Genomic DNA, 15,363 nt, shown 5'->3' with positions numbered 1-15,363 from the left:
TTAAGGTCCGGAAAATCACCCCCAAACATTTGTGGACAAGTTTTCTTGTACGACGATATCTTGAGAACGAGTTAACGGATTTCGATGATTTTGGCCTCAATCGACGCAAGTTTTCTAAACTGCAATCGTTAGATTTTGGGTCTGATTGGTGCGGTACTTTTTCAATTATTTAAATAATAAACAGGCGAAAAATCAAGTGAAAATGATATCTCAACAATAGATGAATTGATTGATTTTACTTTTATTAATTGACTGACTGACGGCAGTTCGCTGGGCAGATATATTATTTTGTTTTTTTTCTCTCTATAAACTTGGAACCTGCAATGCAAAAATGGAAGATTCAATGGACAGTGCACGCCTAGTCCAAAGCCGCCTGTTTTATATACTTGAGAAAATGTTATGGTCGTACGAGAAGGATATTTCGTATATATTATTTTTTTTGATCTCTCAAAATTCTTACGACAGTCTCTGTGCCGGAGTCAGGTCACCAAGGACCTCTTACGTCACGGACTCAACGGGTCCGTGGTACAGAGAACCGTGGTTACGGTTACAAAAATCTTTCAATCCCACCCGAACACTCTCTCATTCCGAAGTTGATAATTTTTTACAATCTGGCGTGCACGCGTGTCACACGCGGTTTTTATAACACGCCGCGATGCATCGAGATCCCTTGATTCGCGATTAAGGAGCCACAAATTCGAAATGCAGCGCATGTGCATGCCGCGCCACACGCCGGAGTCCCAACGCGGTCAGACGGACGTTTTTAAGTCTCAGCCGCAGCCAATAGCTCATCGATCGTGACGTCAGGGGCTCCGGCAAACATACGCAGACCCGCCTCAAACCCAAAAACTTCGCTACAGTTAGCCGCGGGAGCGGTTAAAGCTTTCTTTCAACGGCCGATTGATTCGACACGTGCGATCCGCTCATGATCAGACGCCGGGATCCCTACGCGGTGACACGAACACCTCGGTGATCACGCCGCGGAGAACCAGGCACCTCTGATATCAATCCGCGAATACTCGCATTCGACTCGAAAATTGACGGACTCCCCCCTCCTACCGCTGTTGCTTCGAAATCGAAATCTACTCGATGGTCTCGAGCACTTCTGGTCGTCGCCGTGTCTGGAGCTCGAATGAAAAATTTGAAGCCCGGCTCGCTTCGTTTCTGCCCGATTGTAGCGCCCGACTCCAGTGGCTGATCCAAGAAACTTTTGACTGACTATACAGGGTCCGTTACTCCTACAAATCTACCGCGCGTAATTCAACTTATATCTATATCTATAGATACCGCGACAGAGATGTTTTTATTTTATGATTTTAACTAAACATTTGTTCCTCTGTATTAACATGAACGTGAACGTCAATTTTTATGCTTTTTTTTTTGTTTTTAATAAGATTGATTTTAATTGGTTGGTGACAGTCACTTATGAGTATAGAAAAATACCGCGTGATCACATTTGGAGAAATTATTTTATTCTTTCGGAATTTTTATACCAATTGTACGGAACTTTATACACAGCGAGTCAAACGTTTATGACATTTTTGAATAATTATGAGGAGTTTTTTCCGCAAAGTTTTTATAATTAGTTTTTTGTTTGAAATTGGACTTGCACTAATTAGCAGGGTGATAATACTGCCTAGGAGGCACGTGAGCTGATTTACAATGTAATTGCGAATAAAGTTCAAGTCGGGAGAAAAACTTTTCGGTTGAAAAGGAGAAGGTATCTCGTGTGTATGGGGCATTCCATGCCAACTCGGCATGCAACTGATCTTGACCGTTTTCGAATTCATTGATTTTTTGTTCTTCTTCAAATTATTATTATATTTATTAAATTATATATTAAAATATTATTGAAGCAATGTCGGCAAAAATTTGATTAAGCCCTGGTGATCGCAAAATGAATTATAAAAGTTCTATATTTCGGTTTTCTTCCTACTTCAACCTTTTCTAGTTTCGAATTTTATATATTTTAACTCTAAATTAATTTCACCCCACAGATAGACGCGTCCGTGAAAATTCGGCACTGCGACCCTTGTATTCTCCAATTTTCTCATTCTTTTTCCGCAGCCTTAAATCGCCGAATTTTATTTCCCTCGTCTTCAAACCGTGGCCGAAACTATAGGCCGTTGAAAACTCTCGGAAAACGGTCAAAATTATGCAAATGCAATTACGGCTAAGTAACCGGATTGTTGGAGGAATCAAAATATTTGCCAAGAGGCTGGGCTTCACCGGGAAATCATTCCGAATTACACTCATAGCCGGTATATCGATCCCCCTCCGCAATCCGTTTAAACTAATTCCGTTGAGAAAGGGCTCGGATATAATATTTTCACGGCGTCTAACCGCCGGAATTGCGTTTAAATCATTGCCCTATATTCGCACATTTCAACCCTTATACGTATAATTGTTATGGAATTCCGACAAGACGCTGTTTCCTGCTTTTTGTTGGCACTTCATTTTCGCCCACTTATCGGTACGTTCCATTTTATTTGTCAAACCCAATCAAGATGGCGCAAGTCAACGTTGCGGCTGCTTCCGTTACATCGAACCCGCGTAACGATTTTTCAAACCTATAAGCCAATACGTAACGAAAAGCAATTAAGAGTCTCGATATTATTTTTAGAGGAGCACTGTTTTTTCATTTCGATATCAATCCTACGTGCCTGCCGATAAATCCGTCGGCTAACAACGCGGTAATTTAAATAAACGGGGAACGATGTTTGCGAAATGAACGCGGCGAGACCAGACTTGCGCTGTTTCCTATTGAATATCCTCATATTTTTTGTATATCGTATTTTTTTTTTATTTACGCAGGAGTCGAGGCATGGATGTGGCCTGAATCAACATCGGTTGTACGTAATGAATTTTTTCAAGTGATTTCATTACTAGACATTTTTTTTCGTCCAGAATGATTGAGTATCGACGACAATCCAACGAGTCGTTAGTCATCTACGTTATTCCAGTATCATGTAGGTACATAAAATTATTGCAACTAATATATTTCAGACTGAAGAATTAAACATAATAAGTTAACCTTTGCGAGAATCAGCACCAAAAACGCGCCTATCCCCAAAGTCAATATTTTTTTCGTACGACCATTCGCTTCGTGAATTCCTGTTTGCCTATTCACAGAGAAAAAAGAAAGTTATTGTAATAACCCCGAGAATGAAAAGTTAAGTTTTCACTAGATCTCGATGTTTCAAGATCTAAAAAAATAACTCTAATTATTTTTAGATGGACGTATGTGATCACATTTTTTACCCCACTTGATCACGAATTTAAATCTTTTTTTTTTTGTACTCTGAAGTTAGAAATTATATCTTGAGAACAGATCAACAGGTTTCGTTGATTTCGGTCTGAATCTACTCGAAACTTTTTAGGTTAGAACCGATTAGCTCTTGGAGTCGATGAGTCTTTTGATTTTTCTGTTACTCAAATAAAAACGTCATAACAATTCATAAAATGAAATATTTCACTTGTTGATGTTTTACGAGTTCAAAACGCATGTCCGAGCAGAAAATTCTTGGGCTAACCGATCAAGGTCAGACAAATCACTCGAGCATAAATTTAACTTTTTTCACGTCAAGAGCGGCACAAAAGTGACATATTTTTGCCAAAACTGATTTCCGGCAAATATGAGGCCAATTCACAAGTTCCAATTTTCAAATAAATATCGCGGCCAGATTTCAGTCGGGAATAAAGTTCCGTATGTATCGCAGGAATGAAAGTCAACGATGGGATTTTCGGACTCACCGACAACGTTGAGATGTACAAAGTGGCTCATGTGCGGCGTCGTCGAGACCTGACACTCGTATATCCCGCTATCACGATGCTGAGGATACTTTATCTGCAGCGTCCAGTCGTCTGTCTGAGCCTGGTGGATCGCCCTGAAACGCTGGTCACTCGTGTAGGTGTAACGACCGACCGTTAGGAGGTGGATGTCCCTGTGTCTGACCCAGGACACCTGGAGTGGCGTCATCTGAAAGCAGAGTGGATAGAAAATGAGAAATAAATATAGAATGGAAAATTGTTTATCTTGTAACGTTTCGTTGTACGACAGTGGAAATAAATGCAACTGGTCTGCCTGAAACAAAATTGTGGTAAAACAGTTGAACATAGTACTAAAAACGATTGTTCATTTATTTATGATCATCGACGAGTCAAACAATATCATTTATAATAGAAATAGAAAATTAGTTCTTAATCCCCCTACTTCGCGCAGACCAACCAAATTGATCCGACAGTTTAATGTTGAACGAGAAGAAACGTTAAAGTCATTTCAATATTGTCGTAAAAGGGAATAGAGAATAATGACAGTGAGGATATCGGACAGTTAGCATTAAAATATGTACGTGAAAACGTCAAGTAGTTCGGAGAAGTTATGTGTATATCGGGCATTCCGTGACATCTGGATAAAGATTTTAAGTCGATGTCTCAGAGCGGTATTAGAATTTTTAGTATGAAAGCGCATGAAGAGAAATGAAATCGTAATTCTTTTCAGAATTTTTCGACCCAGCGTTTCCGCAGTATAATTTGAAAGGATTTTTCTGAATTTTTCCAGATTTTAGAAAGTGGTTCAGTTTTTTCAAGTTACAAATTATGATTTTAGAGTAAACTTTATACGAATAAATATCGCTTTATTACCTGTTACAAATAATTCCTTTCAATCCAGTGTACAAATAAATTTTAATACTACGAACCGTTTTTTTAATCTAAAAATTAGGTAATACTGCGCAAAGACATGCAGCAGAAAATCATTCAATTATCTAAATAGAGAGTGAAACGCGAAAAACAAAGAAATCGGAATGAATAAAACAGGTCTAGGGAAAAATAATTTATAGCCACTCTTCCGCACCCGTTTAATATTAAATATCCTGATATTCGGTATCAATAATTCAAATGTCCGCATGCAATAAAAAATGTCATCCTATATCATTACCTCAATGTTATATTGATTTTCCTGCACGCGTTGTGGCGGATCCTAAATTTAACCCGCGTCGAACACGAACATCCGAATCGCCTTATTTTATTCAACGCCAGTTTCTGCCCGAGAAAAAAAAATGAATAGATGTAATTTGATTTGATTAAATCTTATTAGATTCAAATTTTGTCTTTGTTCAATCTGATTTATAAATTACAAGTTGCTACCGCAGATTAGATCTAATCACGTCTATAAATTACATACCTATGTCAGTGTTCAATGTTCATTAAGCTTGAAAGAACAAAGCGCGAATTTAAGACAAGAATCTTCAGCTGCTGGGTAACGAAACAGATTTCTTTCGAAAGACACTTACAATTAGAGAGAAGTCTAAACATTCTTTCGATTTGGGATCAGTTAGTCTTTCCTAGCTTCTTAATTCATTGTATTTGTTTTTGTTCTCGTTCTCGAATCGTACATAATATTTTACTTCAATTATAAAACGTCCCCAACAAAGATAAATATATATATATATATATATATATATACATATATTCAGATCAGATGAGCTGAAGACGAAATTCGGATCTCATTAAATGTAATTGAATCTCAGTACATCAGACCGTATCTATTCATTTTTTCTCTGTCGTCGAAATGTACAGTCGCTACCACTTCCTTGTAGGAAAAATAGGACAAAAGCGAAAGATGATTGAACAACGGTTAAAAAAAGGTTGAATCTCAACAGAAAGAGTTGAATGAATATTGAGGCAAATTATTTCTCAACAATTTTGAATTGTACTCTGAAATGATTTCGGTGTATAAAAATTTCGGGATCCAAGCATGAGCAAGCCCGGCGGGCGTTTTATGATATGGTACATTAATTGCGCCGACGTTATATACGTAATATACATCCCATTGTGCAGACTCGTCTGCGTGCGCTTCCACGCCCGCCCCTTATCTCCGGTTAATAGGGCTACTTTGCATATTATCTCAAAGTCAGGCCCTTGTGAAGCGCACGAGAGGGAGCCAAAGAGCCACGCCGTACGCCCTCCGGCTGATAATTAGGCTGACTGAGTTGCGACGTGTAAACATACTCGCACTTTGTAGCGAGTCGACCCCTGTACTGTCACTCCCTCTCTATGGGGTTGTTTTTACTCTCTGGTTTTTTCATCTTTTTTCACCTCACCGTACGAGAGAAGAACGAGAAAATGAAAAATAGAGAAAACTAATAGGTGGACACAAAAAGCTCTGCTTTTTAGCTCAGGGTATAAAGTCACATCAGGATTTATCAACCCTTTCAGAATGAAATTAAATCTAGCTGTGGAAGTATTTATTTTTCCAACGTATTTCGATTCTGTATCCTTTAACCAATGTACCTCATTTGTTTAAAAATTTCCTAAACCTCCATTAAAAGTTATCGGACGAAATTTTTTTGATAATATGAAGTTGTCAAAACAAAAAGGATTAAAATGTGATGTAAAGGAAATTTGAAAAAATTTCCTCGTTTGTACTGGCCAACATTATCGATGATCGATAAAGCAGACCAGTGTGGGGATAACCTCTATCGAAATAAAAGGGTTTGCGTCTGAGCTGTGAAGCGGTTAATAATGTCGGTAGCGGAATCTGTACGCAAAACCGACCTTGTATATCTACTACATTTGTAGCAATAACGAAATTCGTTTTTTCCAGAAAACAAAGGTCAAGCGATTGATCGGAGTATTAAGTTAATGGAGAGAAGCGTTATGGAAGAGTGATGAAATAAAGTCTAGCCACGAGCGAAGTGTCTTGAATAAAGTGAATTAGAATAATGAGGCAGGATTTGTGTGCGATAGTGAATGTGTTCAGGATTTTTTTTTAGACATAAGTAGAGCGCGGGAGGTGATTTGCTGATCGTCCATCATTCAGATCGGAATTAGGGTACGTTGTACATAACGTACATCATGTGGAATTCACAAATGGAACGGAGCGCGAGGTAAACGTTGAGCCAGTAAATGAAAACAATCCTTCAAATGATCAATACGCGGGGAAAATGTTCCCCGAAAATCACACCAACATTCACTGATCGACGAAGCCTGATATCGCTGACGTTGGCTCGTCAGTTCGATCCCTCCCAATTGTGAGCTTTTGTGTAGCTTGCGTACTCGGTAAACGACAATTGGTCGAAAAAAATCACATTCGATTCACCCGCGATTTTGAACGTGAACGTCGACAGAAGTTCTTTATTAATTGTCACCAACAGTCAAGTTATTATCAAGGAAATGATTCAACGCATTAAAAAGTAAAAATTTCAACAATACGTGTGAAAATTAAAGAAAGACAATTTAAAAATGTAAATTTAATGAGTGAATAATTAATTGGATGGATGAATGAATATACAATTTGATGAACGGATATTGCTAAAATATTTAGGAAATATAATGAAAGGAAATAATTACAATTCTTATATTTAAACATGACGTGAAACATCTCACATTTAATTTTGATTGTATCTACCCTCAATTTTCAGTATTCTCAGTTTCAGAAATATTTTTATTATCTTTCTAGACTTTCCAATTTTCGAACTATCAAAATAAATCGTCAATAATAATTGAGCATCTGATCGAAGAAAATGATCCTTGTGAAGAATAATTTTTGGAATTTTTATGTGAGAACCCTGCTTGGGTATTCATAGAGAATATAAAATATGAACATAATTCGATATAGCTTCAAATCCTAATAGTAAGTATATTATACAGGAATGAATAATTCATTCGAAATTGATTAATTATCAGCAGCTCAATTTTCGAATGGTGCATTTAAGACGCGTAGCTTCTCAAAATTCGACTAGACTTATAATTTCGTTTTTCCGATACCCTTTTAAAATTCGGTATACCTTATAAACTCGAGTTTCATCATGTTGAAAGCGATACTGTATACTATACAGAAATTCTCAAAGCGTCGATCGGTACGTAATTAACTGGGTGAAATTGAAGGAAATTACCAGGGTTTTAAGTGAAGAGAAGGTAATGTCTCGGAGTCGTAAATATTTCACGAATAGAAGGTGTGTGTATATACATATATACACACACATACTTATATACATATAGATAATTATATCACTTGCGTTTACGGCTCATTACGAAAGTTCATTACCGTTTTACGACGGAACACCGAAGACCGAGTCGTCAAATGGTTCGTTTGCTGTAGATAGAAACCTGCAAAGTTGCAGAATTAAAAAAAAAAAAAAATCAATCATCGTATTAATATTCACCGTGTACATTCCCTTTTTATTTGACAATCAAATGTGCCGATTTGATGATAAATATCCTCGTCGTCCGGACAGATTATTGACTTTTACTCACTGTTGGTACAATTGAATTACTTGAACAATTTCACGAATCGAACGAATTACAAACTTAGATGTAATTGTAATGTGGAAATGAATTGCGAATATCAGAAGCGTCGGGATAAACTTGGAACCGAGTCTCGATGGTTTGTTTCAATGTATAAATACGATTTCATTCTGCAACTCGATATTGTTTTCGCCAAATTATTTTCCAACGCCTCAAGGGATGATTCCACGCCACTTCGTCCCGATTTCAGATACGATCTTACGCTATTACCGTCGATTTGAATTGATTCCACATGAGTTGCTGCGATTTCATCTTACTTGATTTGACACTCTCTTTTGCCTTGACATCAGAAAGATTTCTCGCCGTCTCAAGAGGATTTCGCCAATATCAGAAAACTACTTGAAATGCAGACAAAAAAATTTTTTCCACTTTGATGAACCGTGATATTTTCATGCAGAACAAGTGGTTTTGGGCTGGCCGAGAGCCAACCCTCGAACTTTCCATTTTCATACTGCAGGTTCCAAGGTCACAGAAAAAAAATATCAGTGTCGAATTCGAATCTCGAACAACAAATTCAGATTCTTTACGAACGATTTAAAAGCCCTCAGGTGTTTTTCTATTGCAAATTCCTATAATGGATCCATTATTACAAATTTTGGAAGTCCGATCTTGGCGTCGATGTCGGTGATCCAAGAAACCTCTGCCTGGTAATTTCTACCAAAACCCGCATATTTTTAGTTTCTTTTTAGATTCGCCATTTTGAATTTTGTAAATCTAACTTCAGAATCCCGATTAACAACCGAAAAAACCTGATGGTATCAATTTTCATTCTAATCCATTCATCCATTCTCAAGATATAACTTTTATGTTGTTTTTTGAAACTTTGTCATTTGAATTATTGAAAAATTACTGAACCGATAAAAATCAAAATCTAATTAGTTCCAAGTTTGGAAAATCCATGCCGATTAAAACCAAAATCAATGAAATCCAGTAACTCGTTCTCGAGGCATCGTCGGACAAAAAAATTCATCACACACGTACATACAGTCATACACACAGACGTCCATCCAAAAATGGTAAAATTTTCATTTACTGGTTACAATAACTTCCTTTTTCCTCTGAAAACAGATGAACAAGAAGTTGAGAAAAAAAAAATATGAAAATTTTTCCGATTCTTATTCGAAGGAATTAGAGACCCGTACGTGCAGTACTTGGAGCGCAAAGAATTTGTGAAAGGTTGTTTTTGTTTTTTTCTTTTTGCAGCCCTTTGAACCGCGGAAACTTGACGAAAGCGAGCGACTCTTGAAACAAGAGTCAAGTTACATGACGCGACCGGAATAAATCGCGAGGTTTTTACATCTCTGGAAAGAAGTGTTTATTTCTACGCACTTATAGAACGAATAAGAGAGGCCGGAAAGAAAATTCGCGACCAATTCCACGGGGAACGAGATTGGATGCAGAACCGACGAACGAGATAAAAGGTTGAAAATCAGTGTGGTCAAATTTATTGGAAATAATAAAAATAAAAATCGTAACTAACAAATTCATTTGAGAAAGTTGGAGTAATAATAATTTCGGAGAAATAATTGTTTTGGATACTGAATTGATTTTTTTTTTCCAAGCGTATAAAATATTTTGATTGCGAATAATTGTTGATCGCTGTTTTGAAGCAGTGAATCATTTCTTCCAATCCGTTCATGTTTTGTCATTGAAATGAAATCGTGTCATGAAATGATATTTATCGTGTCAGTGTTTTCGTATTCGGGTTCCTTTCTCCTGATCGATTCAAGGTACAAAATGTTATTTTAAATCAAACAATAGTTGCTGCGAATAGTTATTGAACCTGTACTTTATTGATAACATTGTATCATACGATTGTAGGGGTTTAAATCGTGGTTGCGAATATCATCTTCTATCAGAGTTTCGAGAGTATACTAAAAGCGAACTGAAATATTTCAGAGCTAACATAACGGTGAAAAAAAAATGGTATCTTTTATCAAAGGACGCTGTTAACGCATTCACAGCATGCGAAATAGGCGTAGTCACGAACAATAATAAAAATAATAACAATAATCGTCTCTTTTACACAGTACAGTAAAAATTTCGCGAAAAATTATGAGAAGACACTTTTCCCATTGTACGTTGTTCCTTTCTTTACTTTTTTACCCTCCTGAAAATCCTAAAATTTGAACATGAGTCTTGAACAGAGCGAACGTGAGCTGAATAACTGTTTTTCAAAGCTCAGACGGCTAAATTGCACGCCCATTCCCTTCTCTCTCTCTCTCTCTCTCTTCGCGGTGTGTTTAAGAGAAGATTCGCTGTTGTAAGTCGCAGGCATTGTGCGAGGCTATTCGCGAGAAGCGGCGTCTCGTCGGCTGACGTATACCGACGGAGACAAAATTATGGAAAAGCTTTACTCTGTAAACTTCAGCCTTTCGTAAACGTAACTACATAATTAACTCGGCAGCGATGCCACCTCGGAGGGTGGGTTAAAACCGGAGTAACACCCTCGGCGATGTTTGCATCGCATCAACACATCATGTCGTGGTAATATTTACCACCCTGAGATCGTTTATGAACCGTGTTGTAATTACGATTATTATCATTATCATTAATATGCCGCACACCTCCTTCGGCCGCTGAAGAGGAGGGAGCCGACTCATCCCTTCACAGTTTTACGCATTGCCCTTCGTGTTGTTTTAGCAGTGTAGGAACTCAGTTTCAGAGAAGGTAAGAAGCGGAAAAAAAAATATATATATATATATACAAAGAAGAACCTCTCATGAGAAATGTTTTGGCCATCCCATATATTCTTCCCTGAGGTGTAATAAAATAGTGAACATATTATTATTCACCTCTTGGGGTACGAATGGCGAGAATGAAGAGGAGGCCATGTGAGGGCGAAGTGAGTTTTTTCAACCGACTTACGCAGCTTCGGTGGGTTTCTTGTGAAGGATGAATAAATACCACCAATATTCATCGTTTCATATGCAATGAGAAGTTGAAGGTATGAGAAAAGTATGTCGCGAACCGTAAATTAGCAGAACATTAATATTAAAGTGTGAATATCGTTCATGGAGCAAAGAAAATGAGCAGATTTTACGCGAAACCGTTGGAAAAAAGCAAATACCCATGTCAACTATATTTTTTACTACAAATGTAACAGATTTCACTCTGCCCGCAGTGGTTTTCACTGATTTCACAGTAAATTCTGTATTTCACGGAGTATATTTTACCAAAACACCTGATGTCCACCTCTTTTTCTACAATATCGAGTAAAATCTGTTCTCTTTTTGTTCTTCTCCGTGCGGTAATCAAGGAAAATAACTTATACCTACATCGATTCCCCGGTCTTCTTATTCTCATATTAATGGACCACTCAGATGTACGTCTGGAAACGGATTATTCAGAACTGGATAATATCGTTAACGCTTATGAATCACCCTTAGAACTGAATTAGTGATCCTCGTAAGGCTGGGATATGAAATTAAACTTGAGGAAAAAAAGAGTTGAGAAATATTCCGTTCCGAAGTCAATGGTATTCACCGCAGCATGCAACTGCAGAATTTTTCTCTCCTAGGAGGTTAAATTCTCTAAATGATATTTTGGCGATTTGTTTCATATGAAGAAAATTAATCTATATCTACATTGAATCTGTTCCCCTCTTTTTTTCTTTTTTTTTTTATTGTTTCACACTTGTCGTTTGTTGTATGGTGGTATAGCTCAATGTCTGGCATACATTTCATCGAGAGATTTCAAACCGCGTATTGACTTTGACGGGTGAGCTATTTCACTCCGTGCGTTAACTGCGAAATGGTCACAGCTGTGTAAACTCGGTGGAAACTCATCACGCTATTACCCCATAACTAGCTCATTTCCAGGGAAACGTCTACTGCGGACTATGATGCGCGAAATTTAGAGGACCCTAGACCTCAAGTTATAAACGAGCCGCTATTTGCTGCAAGGATGCGGTCGTCACTCCTTTGACGTACCTATCCCTTGACTTGCAGACCATTTCAAACATCCACGCGCTGAGCGGTCGCATTATTACGCAAATTGCTGTTTCGGATAGCTCGTCGAAAGATTGTCTTGACAAATATTCACAAAGTTGAAGAAATTATACCGGATAACATATCGTGCGCACTTAACAATCGTACGTGATCTTTGATATTGGAATCGCTTAATTCGGGACATCAATTGTCAACGAAAATCACTTCCGAATTCTGTGTGGCATAAATTATGCTGGATTACGGATTACAGTTAAAATTCCCGACCTTGTTTTTGAAAAGTCGTAGCTGTTCGTCGGGAAGATTCGTTACTTACTCACGATGGTTGATATTTTCCATCGCTGAGCCAATTTCTTCAAAAATCGCGATCGCCAATTACTGACATTCAAGAATTATTACCCATTGACGAGTATCCGACATTCAAAAATGTTTCTTTTCACACCGTACGAAGCCCGTGAAAGCTTTCCGGAGCAAGCAAGCTTAAGGTCGCCCTGCTCTCTTGTCGGTCGACGGTTCGCTAGGGTTTAACCCACGAGTCGATGAACGTGGAGAGGAATTTAATCGCTGACTGGTAGATTGCCGGAAACATCCCGGGATGCTGGAAGCCTCGGAGTGATGTGTTTGACACAGCTGCGAGGCTTGGTATCGAACGGGTCTGGTGCATGGTTAGCGCGCTAGTTTCGAAGCGGGGTAACTACTGCCAATTACACGGTTCGAGGCTGTAATGGGGTTTCGATATCCCTAGGACGATTCCGCCATTCCGCGCCACGCCAGCTTTTGCAAAAGCGTCGATACCTACACGTGTGCAAGAGTTTTGCTCGGTTGGCGTCCTGTGCAAACCCAAAACAAAACGGGACCTTGAACGAGGAAATAATTGCCTTCGTCACGAAAGTTCCAACAGTAGCTGCCGATAGAAACGAGGCAACGTCTACTGCTCAGCGTTGGGCTGATGCGCACGTCGTTCAAGAAGACGAAATAGAATAAAAAGCCCCGGGGTATACCTTGCTGCAAGTGGGCGTCGACGATGTAAGATGGAAAGCATTATTTACACCGGACGAAGAGGCAATCTTTTATCGATGAAAAGAAACTCGAGCTCGGGAGCAGCTGGCTGCAGTACCAAGTGTTTTGTTCAGGACCATTATCATCCCCCTTTGATGAGAGCACCTTTTGCAGTACTCCCGACGGCGCCCACACTCCGTATTCTTCGTCCGAGCAACAGGATTGCGGGAGAGGTTGACACTGATACTAACTCAATGGACACCGATAAAGCCTGATTCTGATAATGCGATTACAAGGTTGTAGCCTTGCAAAGTTCACGAAGCATGTCACCCTCGGTTATCCCTGATGTATCAATGAATCCTGCGCCAAAGGCTCATCGCTGAACTTCCTTCGACCGCGAAATCTCCTAGTTGGCTTCTCAGAATTGAACGTTTAATGTTCGCTGGGTGGATTTGACGAGGAATCGGGAGTAACTTGCGTTTTTGTTTGTTTTTCATTTTGTCAGTACGTACCTTGCGGAAAATGATGATATTAAAATTGAGTAAAATTGACCGGCGTGGACTATTGTGAAAAAATTTTTCCGTTCACTCGGAAAATTCAAGATCACGTGGTGTAAAATTGACGCGAAATTATTTTTCTACGGAAGTCGACGTCAGATTTTTCTCGCAATGTGATACCGTGAGAATATACTGACAACTGAGGAACATTCTGCGAACCTTAAACTTTGTTATTGCATTATCACCTTGAATATAGCTTTACAATTTCACTGTTCTGGCGGTAGTTTTAATCCCCGTATTTCACATTAATAATAAACTCGGAAGTTGGTACTCAGAGCGTTTGATATTTCCATTCACCGTAGGTAGTGCATGAAAAGCGAAACGGCACCGCCGGGTTACTGTGATTTAAAGAACTTCACTTGGCAATTGGATTTTCCCTGCAGTTTGAATAGACCGGGGCGACCAGGAGCTCGGCGCAAACGAATCTACCGACCTAATTTATTCATTTCTGCCGTGGTTATCCAGCTACATCGAGTTCGTGACAGAAAGTATTACTCAATTAATCCAAATCCAAACTGCAGCGAACCACCAGCGGCGTGTTGACGCACCGCGTCTCGCGTTTGAGAATGCAGGAAAAACAATCGCGGAGTGAACAACACGGATAAAAAGTATACAATTGGATTGCTTGCCTCGGAAAGCGAGGCTGTTTCGTTGGAAAATAAGCATCGACCCTAGACCAGAGAAGACAGCCCTCCGCATTCGTCTTTCCAAGGCACTCATCCCTCTCTTTGTCTTACTCCTCGTTTCCGTTTCGTCCAACGGACAGACGGTTCATCACTCTTCGTCCTGCCTTCCGGAATCGACCTGGCACTGCGCGATTCCTGAAGTGGATGATGTACGCGCTTGCCCTCGACTCCGGGAATTTGTCAGGTATTCCAGCCGCTGTTTGACGGCTTTGATACTATCGCCGTAACACGCCACTTTGAAACCCGAAACGGAGTAAATTCACCAAGCCACTGGTGCTTGGCCCGGCTCGTTGATGCGACGTCTAATCTAGTTGCCGATTTTCTCGAATGAAGCCTAATGCGGCCGAGTCAGGGAAATGTCAAAAGGCGTATCAAGCGATAATTTCACTTCACCGACACACCAACTTTTGCTTCAATTCACAGCTATTATTCAGCGGTATTTCGGATACTTCTTATTCTTTATTTCACCTACTCAGATTCGCATTACTCTTAATCTTGCTGAGAAATCAGAAGTGCTTCACTACAGCCTTTATATTCAGGCGTAGATGTATTCACGATTCGTTAATGTTGCTGTGGGTGGATTTATTCTAATGAAACGATACACACTAAACACGTTTTTTCTTTATTCTCTATTATCGCCACTTTCAACGGTGCACTTCGTACATATCGGACTAGTTCAGCTACCAGTGATTCCAAAATGTTACACACTATGACACGTATACCTGATATCAAAATGAGAAGAGACAAAATTACCTGTACTTATAATCAGCAAACGTATGTCTTCGGAAATGGCGAACCATTACGGGTGAATCAATACGTGAAATCCATAACCTATATCTAGGGATAAAAGAGGGAGCAAGCATT

General features: G+C 39.1%; 1 protein-coding gene across 5 annotated transcripts in view; it reads right to left on the bottom strand.

The window, feature by feature from the left end:
- The window catches only part of LOC124304408 (protein turtle homolog A-like), a 418,202-nt gene that overhangs the window by 68,803 nt on the left and 334,036 nt on the right, over positions 1-15,363 (bottom strand). For all 5 annotated transcript variants that reach the window (XM_046762620.1, XM_046762618.1, XM_046762619.1 and 2 more), the window contains one exon: positions 3,754-3,979. In XM_046762620.1, the coding sequence (XP_046618576.1) occupies positions 3,754-3,979 (226 nt within the window). The remainder of the gene's footprint in view (positions 1-3,753; positions 3,980-15,363) is intronic.

This window comes from Neodiprion virginianus, chromosome 5, assembly GCF_021901495.1.
Source record: "Neodiprion virginianus isolate iyNeoVirg1 chromosome 5, iyNeoVirg1.1, whole genome shotgun sequence".
Classification (NCBI taxonomy): Eukaryota; Metazoa; Arthropoda; class Insecta; order Hymenoptera; family Diprionidae; genus Neodiprion; species Neodiprion virginianus.
The sequence above is the reverse complement of the archived record's forward strand: the minus strand, read 5'-3'. Positions and strand labels throughout refer to the sequence as shown.